This window comes from Neolamprologus brichardi, chromosome 9 (assembly GCF_056152115.1).
Source record: "Neolamprologus brichardi isolate AB-2024 chromosome 9, ASM5615211v1, whole genome shotgun sequence".
NCBI lineage: Eukaryota > Metazoa > Chordata > Actinopteri > Cichliformes > Cichlidae > Neolamprologus > Neolamprologus brichardi.
In genome coordinates, this window is record NC_142112.1 from 27,657,539 (window position 1) to 27,674,751 (window position 17,213).

Sequence of the window (17,213 nt, forward strand, 5' to 3'; positions counted from 1 at the left end):
GTTTGTGTTTTTATCTGAAGAGTATGTAAATATCTGGTTTCAACTGTATATTTGATGATGTTGGCTTGATTGATTGTCAGCACAAAGAGGGAGAGAGAGGAACAAAGAGGGAGAGAGAATGAGGACAGCACAGAGATGGAACAAGAGCAGGTGAGACAGACATGTTAGTCAAATGGTTGTTTACCAAAAGTATCACCGTATCATAGGTACTCATGTTTCTCGTACCCAGTGTTTCTTTTTAGGTTTGTTATTTTTCAAATTCTATATTTATTAAGTTATGCAGGCTTGTTTGCACAACAACTCTAAATAATTATAAACTTTTCTGAATCTAAATAGTGTTCTTTGGTAGAATTAAAAAATAAGTGTAGTGCAGGTCTATGATGATTTTTAGTGCTACTATCATCTAGTTCTGATTCTGGTTCTGTCTTATTTAAGTCCTAAGTAGTCCTGATTTTGAACTGTTGTAGTCCTGTTTTAATTCCGGATCAGTTCTGGGTCTGGTTGAATTGGGGTTTAGTCCGCGTGTCTTGATACAGCCCCGACTTTGTTCTGCTGCTTAATTAAAAAACTAGTTGAAGGTGTCCTGCATATGTGATATATATTTTTCCCTATTTGAAGTCATTCTTTTTTGAACAAAACTCAAAACAGAGCCCCCATCCCACATGCATACTATCCTTAGGGCTAAGCCCCGGGTGTATCAAATGTCTGCCTCCGCCTCTGCTCCAAACTGGCTGAAATATCATAGACTCGAGTAACTTTCGTGCATATCGATTCTAGAAGTTTGCTTTCCACCCAACCGGTTTCCATGCATACATGAATATATAGTGCGCGCATAGCGGCCACTTTACGGTATTTTGCTCCATCCCTTTGCGCGCCGTGCCTGGCAGGAGTCCACAGCCTCAGATCCTGCAACACCGACAATGACGCGTGTGGGAGATGGTCGACAAAACTGAGTCTCCTCCATAAAGCAGACGACGTCTGCGGTGGGAAATGAGTGCACTGGACTCAGAGGGAATTCTTTGGCTTCGCCGATCGAGCTTCGCTTGATTGTAAATGGACAGATTGGCAGGGGAGCATTTCGCAACCTCTTTTACATGCAGCCTATAGGGCGCATGAAGTCTGGGGATATATTTTCCACCCCGTTTTGTCCGGCCAGACTCTCATTGCATGCACTTGTGTTTTTTTTTTCATATCTAAGGAGGATGTTGTATTCCTTTTAACTGTCTGAGGATTGCCGGGTTTTTCCTTTAAGACGCACCGGTTTGTTTCTGCAAGATGTTTTGAGCGCCAAGAGGGTTGAGAGAGAGAGAGAGAGAGAGAGAGAGACGTTGGCTGGCTGTTGGAGGGGGTTCTTACTGCGCACACAAGCGGCTCGCCTCCTCTACCCCACAACAACAACAAAAACACACAGAGGCGATAGTGAAGGAGCGAGGGAACGCGGAGAAGTGTTGGTGTTGAAATCTGGAAATATACGGCGCTAAAATGACGATGTCCGTCCCGGAGAGGAAGTCAGGATCGGAGGGAAAGGAGGAGGAGAGCGAGGATGAGAGCGAGATCCTGGAGGAGAGCCCCTGCGGCCGCTGGCAGAAACGGAAAGAGCAGGTTGGTCGGTGTGCATGAAGGATACGTGTGAGTGAGCACGTTTCTGCGCACAGCAAAGGATCTGCTCCCCGATCGGGCGGTAAATCAATTGAGCTGATCTCTCTGGCCATGCTGGACCCACCGTGTTATGCAATGTTTGAGCCCGGCCGAGGTAGTATTGCCCAATGCTGTTTGGTACCATCCCAGCAGCATAAATCTCACACAGTGACATATTTGTTGATCAGATTATAGTCCAGAGAGTCCATTTGAGCGGGTCTGGGTGGCAGGAGGAGTTTCACAGAAAAACTGTAGCCAGATTTCTGCTCCTGTGCAGGATCTGCACAAACATTCAAATCCACATCTGGTTTTATTATTGCACACTTAGAAATATCGTTGACATCCATGTATTTGCAGATGTTTCACGAAGAGGACAAACCGGAATTGCTTGTTCAATTAGACCCATTGATTAGTCAGCCCAAAGAGAATTACTGTACAAATTAGTTGCATGCTTAAATGTCAATAATTTTCTGGCCTCTTGTTTGTGAGAATCTGTTGCTTTTCTTTTAAATTGAATGTATTTGTGTTTTTGAGCTCTGAATATTACGACTAAGGAATCTATGAATTATTACATTTTTAATATAAATTTAACAGTGGTGTCAAATTTAGTGCCTGGGGGCTGGAAATAGCCCGGCAAAGAGTCCAGTCGGAAAATGTGAGAATTGCAAAGGAGGGCAAAAATTCAGACTTTTAACTGCATTTTACACTAAAGTTTACTAAGTAGTATATAAACCATTAAATGACAGAAACCTTTATGGTTAGTATGACATTAGATAACAGGAAGGTTCCTGTTTTGACAGTTGATGGCACATTTTCTGTGATTTCACAGTAAATGTCTTTTAATTGCAGGAAAAACTCTGGATAATAAGCTGCCTGTGTGATTTTTATAATTATGCATTCATTTCGTAAAGTGTAATCCCAAAGAGGCGTGTTGACGGGTGTTTTACATTTACTACAACAACTCAGAGGCGTTGTTGAAAGTGCACTTCCTTTTCTTAAAATATCTCAGGGTGCTCGTCATTACCTTCACATTTTATAACTGGATGGTTTATAGCTCATTTACACTAAAAGGAAGGGAAACAATTTGCAGGTCATTTTTGTTTTTGTATTATGTGTTATTATGCAATCATTTTGATTGGGCTGGTCCTCTTGAGATCAGACTGGTCTGGATATTTGGCCACAGTGTAAAATGAGTTTGACACTTTGATATATGAACCCAGTGACACAGGCCTAGAAACCACCCGGGTGGGTCAAACGTGTATTTTCCTGATTGCTGGAGGTTGCTGCTGGGTTGCAAACACAGAGTCCTGGACTGAAAACGTACTTGCAGTTGCTTTGGTTGCTAGCAGAAGTAAAAGTTGCACCTTTTGAAGTATTTTTGTCACTGTGGTAAAAGCCCAACTTTTACTTTAACTGTGACCAGTGTAAATTTCCACTTTGTAGCACTTTCTTGCAGGTTCATTACTGCTTAAGTAAGTAGTTGGCAAGTGTTTGCAGATGAGTCTGAGCAACCAAAGCAATCACAAGAAGTTTTTTGGTGCTGCAACCTTTGCAACTGATCAGACTGGTCGACGAGCCTCGAGGCCTGTATGAGTGACTCCTCTAAGTGTTCTTTAATGAATGACATTAGTGTCATCATGTGTTCACTATATAACTGCTTCTGTTTAAAAATGTGACATGGGTGAAGGAGGGAGGTGCATAACTGTAACAGCATCGAGAGCAGATTCACAAATCCACGAGTCGTTCTTTAGCAGGAAAACTTTCGCTTAATTTACAGCAAGTTGGACAAGTTGAAGCTTATAGCAAATAGTCAGCTGCAACTTTGAACATTGTGAATTTTCATTCATTTGATCAAACAGGTGCTGATTCTCAGTGTTAAACATGCAGATTTCTTAAATTTATGTTTCTGTGTTTGCTGTTTGAGGCTTTGTGCTGAAAAAATACCAATAAACCCAAAATTATTTAACCCATTTGTCCCAAGATGGCTTAAAAGATGATGACAGCTCTTAGCTGCAGTGTTCTTGTCCTTGTGAGCATCAGCACTTCAGCTTCATTAGCAAAAGTAAATAAACCGTTGGCCTCACTCGAAGCGCCCTCTCCCTCATGTGACCTCCGTGTTTGTTCCAGTATGTGTGACATTCTCAGCTCTCCGCATCGGAAACGTGTCCGCACGCCGTGTAAGCCAAACAACTGCCAAGATGCTCAGTCATCATCAGAGAGAAGAAACAGTTCAGCATCGTGAATCTGCGGGTGTCGCCTCTGCTAACGGCTCCAGATAAGACTCAGAATTTAAGTTGAAGGTTATCTCTCGCACACAGGGTCCTCGGCATGCACAAACCACCTGACCTCGCTGCATTCTCACTACCACCAAGTGTTTTTCATGCTAGAACACACACACACCCTAACCCCACCCTAGTGATTTTCCACCCATTGATTACCCATCTGTGTGTTTTTCTGAGCCACCTCCACTGTCGCTTTTTCATTTGCCCCACACTGAGAGCATCAGTCTCTCATGGCTGGTAGTAGAAACCCACATGAGAATACTTTTCTTATGTAGCTATGCATGCTAATAATGTAATGTATTATATCTTATCAATTGATTTGTTTTAATTGTAGATTACACTATCAATTTCTATTTATTTATTTCTGTTTTATCTCAGAAAAGTGGAAAAATACCAGACTGCATAAAACTCACAGTCTCCACCCACACTCCAGCCTTTGTTTAGTTTCTTTGTGCTATTTTGAACAGAAGAAATTGGATCAACCCCAGATGTCTGTAAGTCTGGGACATAATCTGCTCTGCTGCTCAGTTACACCTTGAATCACCCAGTAAATACAGGACGACAGGCTTAAACACTTGAACTCACTGGTGTCCGCACATCTTCTGGTTCAGACAAATTAACACTTGTTGCTGCGGGAAAAAAGAGATGTCGTCACATCCAGTGATGCTATTTGCTCTGCTCCCTGTCACTTCTCTGCTGCTGAGCAGACACACACACAAAGTAACAGCAGCTTTATTAGTTACATTTTGCTAGTACCTGGTTGCACCTCCCTTTTCCTTTCCTTTCAGAGCTGCTGTAATTCTCCATAGCACAGATTCAATATGGATTCAGAGACTTTGGTTCATGTTGGCATGACAGCATCACACAGTTGCTGTAGATTTGTTGGCGGCACATCCGTGACACGAGTCTCCAGTTGCACCACTTCTATTAAATTGAGACTGGTGGCTGTTGAGGCTGTTTGAATGCAGTAAACGAACTGTGATGCGGAGCTTTGTGAAACAGCGTGTTATCCTCCTGGTCATAAAGAGATGGACATGGTCAGAAACAACGCACAGGTAGGCTTTTTTGTTTACCAAGGCAGGATGGTATGATGCTTTAGTGATGCTTACAGCAGATTCTGACTCTAATCTGAATGAGAAATCGAGACTCATCAGACCAGGCAACAGTTATTTAAATCCTCAAGCCTGTGTGAATTGTAGCCTCAGTTTCGTGCTCTTAGCTGACAGGAGTGGCACCAAGCATGGTTTCCTCTTGCTGTAAGGTTTTGTCATTCATAGATGTTCTGGCCATTCCCCTCTGACCTCTGACATCAACGAGGCTATTTCACAAAGAGAACTGCCGCTTCCTGGATATTTTCTCTCTTTCAGACCATTCTCTGTAAACCCTAGAGATGGTTGTGTGGGGGAAAATCCCAGCACATCAGCAGCTTCTGAAAACCCAGACCAGCCCACCTGGCACTGACAATCCAACCACGCTCAGAGTCACTAAAATGACCTTTCTTCCTCATCCTGATGCTCAGTTTGAACTTCAGCAGGTTGTTCTGACCATGTTTACATACCTAAATGAACTATTTATCGCTGTGTGATTAGCTGATTGGATATTTGTATTGACATTCAGTTGAATAGTCCCTAATAAAGTGGCCTGTGAGAGTATATATGTTTGCATAATGCAGTGGAGACTCACACTGCACTGAAAGGAAACAAAGGCAGTTAAATTAGGTAAACGCTGTAAATAAAGCCCAGGGTCTTTTGCTTATTTTTCCACTTTTGTATGCAAATTAATTTTTCATCTGTGTGAAAATCAGCACTAATGCTTCTGATCTGCTTTTATTTGAAGTCGGTAAGCCAGGGCTTAAATTGGAATTTTTATTTTTTATTAATTAATCTTTTTTTGCGTGTCTAGTTCACTCTTATAGCGTTATCTCAAAAGGGACGCTTGAGCAACAAGCAGTTGCTTAAAGTCAGTTTGTCCTTCTTGACCCAACACAGAGTTGTGATATTCCTCTCGGACTCATCACTGCTGTTGTGTTTGGAAAGCACAAAGTTGTGCGAGCAAAACAGCCGTGACGTTTTCGAATGTGGTTCGTTGCTGAAAGTCTTTCCATGCAGTTTTTTTTTAAAATATTTCCATTTCAGTGTTTGTGTGAAAGGGAACCAGAATTGTTCCTTGAAGCAGCGCCACAATATGACACGAGAAATCAATCAAACTGACGCCGGTGGCCTTGCTTATTATTGTCTTTGCAGGAACAGTTGAATTAAAATGGGTGGACAATTGTTGCACAGTTTTGAGCTGCAATCCCGCCGCTCTTTATTAACACGCCTATAAAATCTGCACATTAGCAGCAAAATGATTTACGAGCTCGTGATTTACATTTCTGGCTGCTGCCACGTATCGTCTGATTGAGCCATCTCGAGATTCCCTGAATGGGAACCTTCGAGCTCACGCAGCACATTTAATTCCAGATTTATGTCAGATTTGTCACACGTTTGTTTTACGGATCTTTTTGTGAGGAAACGTGTTGCGTAAAATTTTGGCAATTGCGCGCCGATTGCTCTAAAGCAGTGTGTTTTATCAATGAGGTGAACTTGTCTTAAGCTGATCCAGTGACAGCTGTATGAACATTAATGGGTTCATTTAACATAGTTTTAATGGTCGCAGGTGCAAAATTGAATCTAATATAAAACTAAGTTGTGATATCTGTACAGTAGGAGGCTCATCCACCCCATCACACTGGTTTATCACGGCTCTCCTGTGATCTCTGTTTGATAATGGAGCAGGCCGGTGCCTCAAACCCTCTCCGCCTCTCCTCCATAGTGCACCCGGCAGACTCGGTGCTCATTCCAGTAATTGCTCCATCTTCTATTTCCAGGATCTGCCTCCATCTGCAGACTGGTGTTAATTCATGTATGAGTGTTTGCTGATGCTGCTTCTTTTGTTCCCCTTGTTTGAAACTCACATGCATGTGTCAGGTTTGAGGAGCTAGAGGCCTGGGCAGATATGTGGAGCTATGGGTGAGCCAGAGGCAGTTGTTGGATAGAGCACAGCAATGGTTTTTATTACGCCTTTACTTTTTCTACAAAAGTCAAAGATGTCCGGTGTGAGACACCTGATTATTACATCTGTGGCGTAATTATGTGACGATATTCAGGGTTTTTCCCAGAGAAATGTTAAGCAACTTGACACCCCACCCAGATCTTGTCTTGGCTTGGTTGTTTTTACTTGGTTAGTCAACGATTGCTTAAATGAGAGTCACAGTTTTACATCGTGTCAGTTTTGTGATCCACTTCCCTGAAGGTAAGTATACCTGAACATTAGTTAGCTCGTGTTTGCTGTACAGTATGTTCATCATAAATCGTGAAATGTACACAAATGATTGAGAAAAAGACATTTCAGATGTTTGTTCAGGATAGTCAGGTTTCAACACTGAGGGGGATTTAATAACGTACCAAGAAAACTAGTTATACTAGTTGTCGGGTTACCAACCTGTGGGATTTGGGCAGACTTATCTGATTATTGTGAGTTGTCCAGTGTCTCAAATCACAGTTTTGGGGAAGAAGTGACGATGCCTTCATCCAACTAATCCCAAATGACCGCTCCTCTTTCAGACACATCTGTAAGAATACCACGACAGGGTCAACCTGGACGAGATCGTAGCATCAGAAGGCTGCGATCGAAGCCATCATCAGTGCAGATAGCGTTCACACTAATTATTAATTTTATGGGTTTTTTTTGTCACTGATTAGATTTGGGTTAGGGGTGTCAAACATATGGCTCGGTGGCCAGAATTGGCCTGGCAGAGATTCTAATCCGGTCCACTGGGTGGCTTCGGAAAATGTGAAGAAGGTCATCGATTTTGGACTTTTAACTGTACATTCAGTATTTAAATCTTTTCCTGCAGGTAAACCCGAGACCAAAATGACAATAAAGTTCCTGATTTTTTCAGTCTGGGCACTTTTTCTACCTTTTCTGTCATATTACACATTTATTACTTACAAATTAATCCCCCAAAAGCTGCACTGATAGAGTTCAACATGTAGAAAAATTGAGACATGCTGTTGAATCTGCACTTAATAACTGAAGGGTTTAATGTGTGGTTAAACTTACTTAGGCTTATGTGGCCCACGATGTAAAATGAGTTTAACGTCCCTCCAGCATATTCATAAAAAGGTTATGAGAAGCAAAATATGAGCGTCATTCCCACACAACACAAATTACAGTGAATTTACACATTAACGTAGCTTGTAGCTAAGAAGGTGGATATCAAGCTAATGTAATTATTAGTGGATGATAAGAGAAAGTTGAGTTATTACTTGAAAGATGTGAGATACGTTAAAAAAGGAAAGAATCTCTGTAAATGTAAGCTCGTATCGTATCCGCGTATCTGAAGTTGTGAAGCCCAAGTGCCTGTGTCGCCTTTGCTTTTCTTATCAAGTCCTCTTTACGCTTTGAGGGAGTGTTGCTAGAAATCCAAAGAAAGTGAGTGTGAAGTCTTTAGCAGGAGCAGATCCTCATGTTTTGGTTGAAAGTAGTTAAATTTTCATGACAGCATATCATTCGTCAAAAAGTATTGTCATTTAAAACGTTTACCACAGTTATAGATGGAGCCGTTTCAGGACTGCTAAAGAAGAGACTTTTGGAAACACTCACCAAACCTTCAGCTGGATAACTCCGGGGTTATCATGTGCAGCACAGTGGTTTGTACTAGTACTTCACACCTTGCTTGGGTTCAAATCCACCATCTGGCTGTGGTCTTTCTGTGTGGCGTTTGCATTTTTCCCCAGTGTCTGTGTGGTTTCTCCAGGTACCCCGACTTCCTACCACAGTCCAAAAACAGTTAGCGGGCTTATTTTAAGGTTAGGTAGTGATTCTCAATTGCCCGTAGGTGTAAATGCGAATGCGAATGCGTAAGTGCGAATGGTTGTTTGTCTCTGTCTCTGTGTTAGCCCTGTGACAAACTGCTGATGTGTCCAGGATATTGGATGAATTGGAAAAGCAGGAGAAGATGGATGAATGGGTGGACAGAAAATAAACTTCAATCCACAACATCAAATAATCCTTCGCTGATGTCATGTCTTCCTCTGGTGATGGACGCCACCTAGATTCAGCGCTGTATTTGCTTTTATGGTTACTTCAGATGTATCTTTTCTCCCACCATCACTGCCTTGGACAGACATTAACGGGTTTTACCTCACTGTCACCCAAGCAAAGAAGAATTTGTTGTCACTTTTCTCCCCTCGTACTATTTAAGCCTCTGTTTCCCAAAACATGCATGCCTTAGTGGTCATGTGATGTTGGTATATACAGAGATTATTTCTGGGAGCTAACTGTGAACTTTTTTCAACATTTTCAGCAAAAGCACATTATGTGAATAGCCTCAGGCTCGCTTTGGGCAGGATGCAGACACAACAGGTTGGTTTTGAACAGCTCTGTTTTGACCAACTTAGAAGATTAACCTTTAGCACAGATCACTTCCCCTTCTAAGTCCACGTCAAGCTGTGGATTGCTGCCCGTCCTCGGGGGTCCTCCTCTTAACTGACACCTTTAATCAGACATGCAGGCTGGTTTGACAGCGGTCCTCTGAGGAATGACATCAGCTCGGGTTTCCTCTCGCTGGAAATGGAGAGCAGGGGTAGCCGGCTTTTATAAACCTGTTAATAGAGGTACTCTCCTGCTGCTGCTAAAGGCTTAAAGCTTTGCTGTGAAAAGCCATTTACACCCGTCAGTTCTTAGAAAAGAAAACTAATGATTGGTTCACATGAGGCCATCAGTTGTTGACTGTTTCATTCATGCTAGGAGAATGGCCTTAAAGAGTGCAGTGCAGGTGTGTATGCCAGTTGGTCTGTTCACCACTTTGAGTCTGACCTAACCTAAATATCTCAGCATATAGGACAGCAACTACCTTGCAACCATGAAAAAAATGTGGTTTCCTGTTGATTTAACTGAATTTTCCTGAATTTGGTGACCAAATAATTGCAAGTAGTAGTGACAAATAACCGCTCACCTTGAGGCTGAGTCCTCCAGGTGACATTTGGGGTGGGAACCATCGAAATATTACTTATTTAATGTGTTTAAATGCATTAAAAGACCTACAAAACAGGTAACACTTTGTGTTTCACACTTATTACATGTTAAACTAATATATTGTTGTCACATTAATACAGACCATAAGTGGACCAACGGTAGTGTCATCACACAAAGTAAAGCTGCACTGCTGATGATCAACAGCTGTTCCAGTCTCGCCTCCTTGTGTGGGAATAGAAAGAACCTGCAGCTCTGCCTTCTCTGAACACACGGGCTGATTTATGAATGACTCACTGATGCGCTGTAATTTACCTTTTTATGCGTGATGACATTTGTGTTTTACAGCTGTCTTTGACCCAATATCCGAGATTGCGGCGGAGACTTGTTCTATTTTTATCTCTGCACTTTGTAGCCGCAAACCTTTACTGCATGTTTCTCAATCGGCGGGGGGTGTTTAAAATCAAATCGCGACTCGATGTTTACCCACAGCGTTAGGTTCATTGGAGCCAGTTGTTTTTGTTTCAGTGGTGCCTGTGAATGACGGAGGCCTGTTCGCACAAAATGTAGCACCTGCACGATGGATTACTCACCGGTAAAAAAGCATGTGGATGAGGAAGCTGGTGCTAATTTGTCCGCCTTCTCATATGCACAGACAGTCATCATCATCATGTCTGCTGAGTGCAGTCTAGCAGTTAATTAGAGAGTAAGTGTTGTGGCTGTCACTAACTTTTTTATGTCTGTTTTTAAAGATGTCCATCTTCACTGCAGGCAGGCACAGTAACACAGTCTTTGAGGCCGGTCAGCAACCTCTGGCAAGCACAGATAGCTTGTACATGTGTGTTCCCCAACTGGTTGGCGAGTGGTTGCTCGCCGTTGCAAAGAGGTTACGCTGCTGCAGCGAAAAATCTCCTTGTGATTGCTGCGGTCACCTGTAGTTTGCACAAATACTGATCAAAGGGTATTAAAACAGTGAAAAGTATGATGCAAAGCAGAAACCGTGAAAGTAAAATTAGCCTCTTTTGAAATGTGACGATCGCAGCGGTAAGCCCCATCTTTCACTTTGAACTTTGTGCGTTTCTGGTTTGCGTTGCACTTTTTCGAGAAGAGTTGGGGAGTGTTTGCAGACAAGTCGGCGTCTTCCAAGCAAACTATGGGCGATCAAAACAATCACAGGGAGATTTCTTCGTTTTTGTTTGGGGAATACACGTTTTTCTGTACTAACTCCAGTCTGGGTCTGTGTTACTGTTGCCTTGTTTAGTTATTTATATTTTAAGTCTAAAAGGGAGAGAACATGATGTTAATTACATGATCAGCAGGACATAATCAAATGTTTAAAATCAGATATTTGTTTTTAAGTTTACTATATTTGTCCCAAAACAAGTTTTAAAAAAACAAAACTTTTTCCCCCCAGAGTCAGACTCTGTAGTTCATCCAGTCATTGCATTAAGTAAACAAACAAACAGACTTTCAGCTAAGGCAGATCACTCTCTGGGCAATATTCATTTTTAAGTAAATAGTATTTTATTTTTGCGTATATTCATTTTATGTTGCAGTGCAGTAAAAATCAGATAAGGGAAACATGACAGATGTTTACTTTGATTACACAAACATTATGTAGGAGTAGGTAATGGATAACGGGTATTAATTTCCATGAACGCAAAAATAACTTGAGCTTATTGTATAATATTATACTGCACTATATTTCCACACAGGCAGCTTGCTCTATTTCGCTCTTTCTTTAAAGATATAACGCATTTTGAGTTCAACTTGGAAAAAAAGGCAGATGTGAAATTCAAAAGTGGGGTCAGAGGTCAAATGTGACGTGATATTTATAATTCCCAAATATCTATATTCTCAATATAAATAATAGGAGTAAGAAACAGATTTAAATACCCCTATATAGTGTGTAATTTTGACTTTCGGATCAATCTGTTGACCTTGAGGTCAGAGGTCAAATGTGACAGGATGTTACATGTTAAATCTTTATCCGGTATGTCGACGATATACAGCACACTGTTTCTCGTTTCTTAGGCTTTTTCCGAATTTTTGACCAATGACTCATTAAGGTGACCTCGAAGACTTTGGTGGATGTGAGCCAAATTTGAACTGTTAACCCCACTCTGCATGCACACCCCTACAAAGTTTTATCAGAATTCGTTCGTAATTTGTTGAGTTGTTGTGCTTACAGACAGAACGATGACACAAGCGCAAACACGTTCAAAAACACGACCTCCTTGGCGGAGGTAACGACACGCTGATTCATGTGATGGATACAGAATGGAAAAAAACAAAAAGGGAAAATTTGAAAACAAGAGTAAGCCGAGAAACATATTAAGTCCACTTACTGATAACTTTACTACTATAACAAGTCTTTCAGCTGCACTGTACAGACATTAGTAGATCAGGGGTCCCTTCAGATTAAAATGTCCTTAAAATACTTTCCCTCATTTCCTCACACTGCTTCCAGGTATTTTGCACAAATTACCAAATAGAAAAAAGTTTACATTTACATCAAACTCTCAGTTTGTCTGTGATCTTCACTACTAACACTAAAGATCTCTGTAGTTTGCACTGTGATTTGTCCTCTTAAAAAGACTTTACTACTCTGTAGCACTACAGAGCACTATTTTATGATGGGGTCTTGAGATGATTACACTACTCCAGTGATGGAAAGTTACTTGCAGTAACAAAGCCAAGGAAGCACGCAAAGCAGCATTTGAAAGATTTCTGTGCAAGTGTTTTTACAGGGAGGAGGAAAATGTTACGAGCCCGCTTCAAAAAATGTGCACATTTACACTTCCTGTGAGAAACACTGAATACAGCCTGGATGTAACGACACCATGTGGATTTTAAACCTTTAGAGAATGATTTATTGCAACCTTTATCCCTTGACCTTCACTCAATTTATTACAGCCACAGTCAGATGAGGCGAGTCGCCTGGCCTTCTTCTCATGGTTGGCATTTGTGCTTAAAGAGGCTCCTGCTTTTAGGGTCTCAGACATTAAAACGTGACTTTCTGTCTTGATGTAGAAAAATGCTGTGTAGCTGTGCTGAAAATGTCATATCTGGACAGTTATGAATTAAAAACACACAACAAAACTACAAATTAGTTCCAGAGAAGTTTTAAATGAGGCATTTTTGTGCTCATTTCCAGCTTTGCTAGAGTAGCTTTGCATGATTTTTCTTATGCTGGGCCTCAGTGCGTGCACTGTTCTCATTTTCAGTTTACTTCCTTTTGGCTTCCCCTCGCAAAGGCAAGGTTTGAACATCAGCTTGAGTACCTCTACGTAGCCTGACCTCATTTTGTGAAACTCTAACCATAAGTAAGCACGTTTTTAAATCACTGCAGTCAGAACCACTGGAAACCTAAGAGAGGGTGCACTACATAATCGGGAATGTCAGATCTCTGCCGCTGGTTTTGTGAGAAGTGTCCCAGAAGACCAGAAACACTGTTTTCTTAAAACATTTTCAGGTTACAGTTTGCGAATCATGGGGTCATGTGATCCCGGGGATTCCTGTGACCTGGCTTTTGAAACACGAGCCAGCGAGGCCTCTCGGGGTCACTGGGTCTCCGGGGATAGGCGGAGAGGTCGTTGTCAGCATTTTCCACTTCAGCTGTGTGAAACGGAGCTGCTCGGATGGGGAAAGCTGGCATGAAAAGGACTCTTCGAGGAATACCCGTCATGTCCCCTGGCTTCCACTGAGCTGTCAAAGCAGTTCAGCGTCACAGGACATCCATACCTCTGAGGAGCGCTTTCTACCTCCTCGAGCACGCTCTGTACACAGTCGGCAAGATCTTTGAAACATGCGTGTTAAAGTCAAATAGGCTTTCTTGCATTGATGGATTCAAAAGAGGAGAGCTTTTTGGCGTTTATCACTCAGAAACAGAAAGTCTCAACAGTTAGTTCCATTTGGATTTGCATAATTCGTACGGCAGCACGGTGGTTAGCACTGTTGCCGCACAGCAAGAAGGTCCTGAGTTCAACTCCACCATCAGGCCGGGGTCTTTCTGTGTGGAGTTTGCATGTTCTCTCCCCGTGTTTGCCGGGTACTCTGGCTTCCTCCCACCGTCCAAAGACATGCAGCTTGTGGGGATAGGTTAATTGGATAATCTAAATTGCCACTAGGTGTGAATGTGAGTGTGAATGGTTGTCTGTCCCTGTGTGTTAGTCCTGCGACAGACTGGCGAACTGTCCAGGGTGTACTCCGCCTCTCACCCTATGACAGCTGGGATAGGCTCCAGCGCCCCCCGTGACCCTGAAAATGGATAAGCGGAAGCGAATAGATGGATAATTCGTACTGCATAATGCCGTCATTATTCAGCTCTCTTTTTTCCCCTTTTTTAATAAGAGACCGCTCAAGTCAGCTTTTCCGTCTTTTCCTCCTTTCGCAGGCTGGAGGACAAATCTCCATAAAGCTTCGAAAGCTGAGCTTTCTTTGTCTAAATCTTTTCATAGTGCTCGGTAAATTGGCCAAATGGAGGCACTCTGACTTCACAAAGACATGAGTAAAGCATTTAACTAAATTTACTTGTTCTGGGTTTCAATCCTTCAGTCTTGCAGAGCATTTCTCCACACCGACCATTGCACAGAAAGAAAAGCTTGCAGCGAAGTGCCATCTTTCAAAGTTGCAGCTTATGTTCTCAAACACAGCCAAGAAATCTGCTTTCTCCATCTGAAATCTGCCTGCGCTTAGCCAGCTTTCTATAATCCCTCCACCCAGTTTAAGATAATAGGCACAGCAGTCCGACAGTGACTGGGATTTGACTTGATCAGTTTACTGGTCACACACAGTATATAGTGTCCTCTGTAGCTGTAAAGAATGAGGAAATACCTCAGGTTGCGGTGTTGGGATTATCTTATCTTATCTTAAAGTTTGCAAAGTCATTACACACAGTCTGCATCACAATCAGGGGCATAAACGTGATAGTGTGTTCACGCGTGTATGTGTGTAACCTTTTCTTTTGGAAATACGCCTCTTGTGAGTCTTAAATTGAGTGGAACATTACATTGCTCGAGGACTCTGTTAGCGCACGGAGTAATGCAGAGGTATCCACCCCTCAGATGACTTCCACATTTTTGCTGTCCTAAGGCTTTCACTTAGAGCCATTTTCCACTGTTTATTTTAATAACACTTAATGTCAGCTTGAATAAATCTCATTCGAATAAATAAACGTAATCCACATCTACTTAGAACAAATGTGTATTGAGACCAAATAGTTGTTTTTTGCAAAGTATGCAAAGTCCCACAAAGTCATGACGAATTTATCCTTTTCTCGAGATTGCATCACTACTCCTGGTGTGTAGATGATGACACAGACATGGAAAATTAAAAGTCCTAGGGGAAATTGGCCATAGAGACAAAAGCAATGTTGTTGCTGAGATCGGGTGTATTAGCACCGGAGTCTGTTGGGATTTGAGAAACTTGAGTTTTCCATAATTTTTATGGACAGGATTTCTAGGCGCAGCCAAGTGGCGGAGGGCTTTCACTTTGGTGGCCTCAGAATCTCATCTCTGCTTTTTGCGGATGATGTGGTTCTGTTGTCTTCATCGGGTGAAGGCCTCCAGCTTGCACTGGAACGGTTCGCAGCCGAGTGTGAAGCAGCGGGAATGAGGATCAGCACCCCCAAATCTGAGGCCATGGTTCTCAGCCGGAAAAGGGTGGAGGGCCCACTCCGGGTCGGGGATGAGTTCCTGCCCCAAGTGGAGGAGTTCAAGTATCTCGGGGTCTTGTTCGCGAGTGATGGGAGAAGGGAGCCGGAGATCGACAGACGGATTGGGGCTGTTATAGAGTGATTATATCTCTCGGCTGGCCTGGGAACGCCTTGGTGTTCCCCCGGATAAGCTGGAGGAGGTGGCTGGGGAGAGGGAGGTCTGGGCCTCTCTGCTTAGGCTGCTACCCCCGCGACCCGGCCTCGGATAAAGCGGATGAAGATGGATGGATGGATGGAGTTTTTCAAGTACAGATTTTGATGTTGGGAGGTTGTTAGCTCACTTGTTAGCGCAATCGGCTAAAAAGCTGATGAACACGCGCCATGTCACAGTGTCCGTCAGCTTCTCGGTCTGCAACACTGGCTGCTCCTCCGAAAGTGTTTGCGAAATGATCACCGAAACGAGTCATCACCAAAATTACGCTCAAGGTCAAGGTCTAGTTGGTTGTTTAGGGGCTGTAACCTGTGACGAACTGCGATGAATCATGAGCGGATGAGCTGCTGTGTCACTGACATTCTGTTTTTTTTCTAAAGAAATTTCAGGCTGGTAATCATCTGTTTTGTAAATGGATGATTTGTGAAGTGTGAACATTCTCTGAAGGTGATTTTTCACACTAAGTATGAAGGGGAACATTCGGAAGCATTTTCTTTGTTATTATGTCATAGTTTTCCTGTTCCACCACAGTAGAGATAACACGGGGCTGTTTGTTGAGCTGAACAGCAGTGCAGTAACTTTGTTGTGATTCAGCTGAAAAAGAAGCTGCCACCACTTTAATCATATAAAATAGTTATGTTTACTGTAGTGTGTCCACCCTTGCTGCTGTGTAATTAGCAGCTTGCAGAAGTAGCCTTTGCTTCATTTAAACAGTTTAAAAGCCAAGCAGCCCTCATGGCTAAATGCATGTGGGCATGCTGCTGCAGCAAGTCCTAAAGCAAAACTCAGAAGTTTCTTTTCTTGCATGTTTTTGTTCTTCTCAACACACAGGCTGTGTCTTCGTGCACAGCTTAAATAATTTTATAGAGCTTTTATATCACCTAAATGTCTGTGCGAAAGTGGCCGTTCATAATGCACGTAAAACACGATACATGGTGGAATTTTAATTGACACTTTGAGAGCTTTCTAAGTATAGCCTTATCGTTTTATAATACACTCACACACAGTGTTATAATAACAGCGTAAGAGTTTATTTCCTGTATGTCCTGTAATGTGAATCCTTTAATAGATGTTTAGTCTTCCTGCTGCTTGCAGTCTGATTGCCATAGTGGATCCTTTAGTACAAAGCAAAGAGCCTGTAAAGACATTAAAGTCTCCTGCAGCCTGGTTGAAATTGCTTGTTTTTTTCACCCTCCCTCTGCTCTAAGGCAAAGGCCAAGCTTCTCACCTCCTCGCAGCTGGCCCAGTGCTGTATGTGGCTTTGATCAGTGAACATGCGCATGTGCATAAACCCTCCTGATGCTCCGAGGTTACCGAAATCCTCTATGAACAGCGTTTAAATCGACAGTAAAGCACATAAGGTTTCATATGCATTTGCTTTTACGACTTTAAATGACGCTCTCTTCAC

The 17,213-nt window shown here is 42.4% G+C and overlaps 1 protein-coding gene across 1 annotated transcript in view; it reads left to right on the top strand.

Moving 5' to 3' along the window:
- Window positions 1-878: 878 nt before the first annotated feature.
- Window positions 879-17,213, top strand: part of nrbp2b (nuclear receptor binding protein 2b) — a 42,245-nt gene continuing 25,910 nt past the window's right edge. Inside the window, exon 1 of the mRNA XM_006794988.2 lies at window positions 879-1,602. Coding sequence (XP_006795051.1) covers window positions 1,483-1,602 — 120 coding nt within the window. The 5' untranslated portion in view covers window positions 879-1,482. The remainder of the gene's footprint in view (window positions 1,603-17,213) is intronic.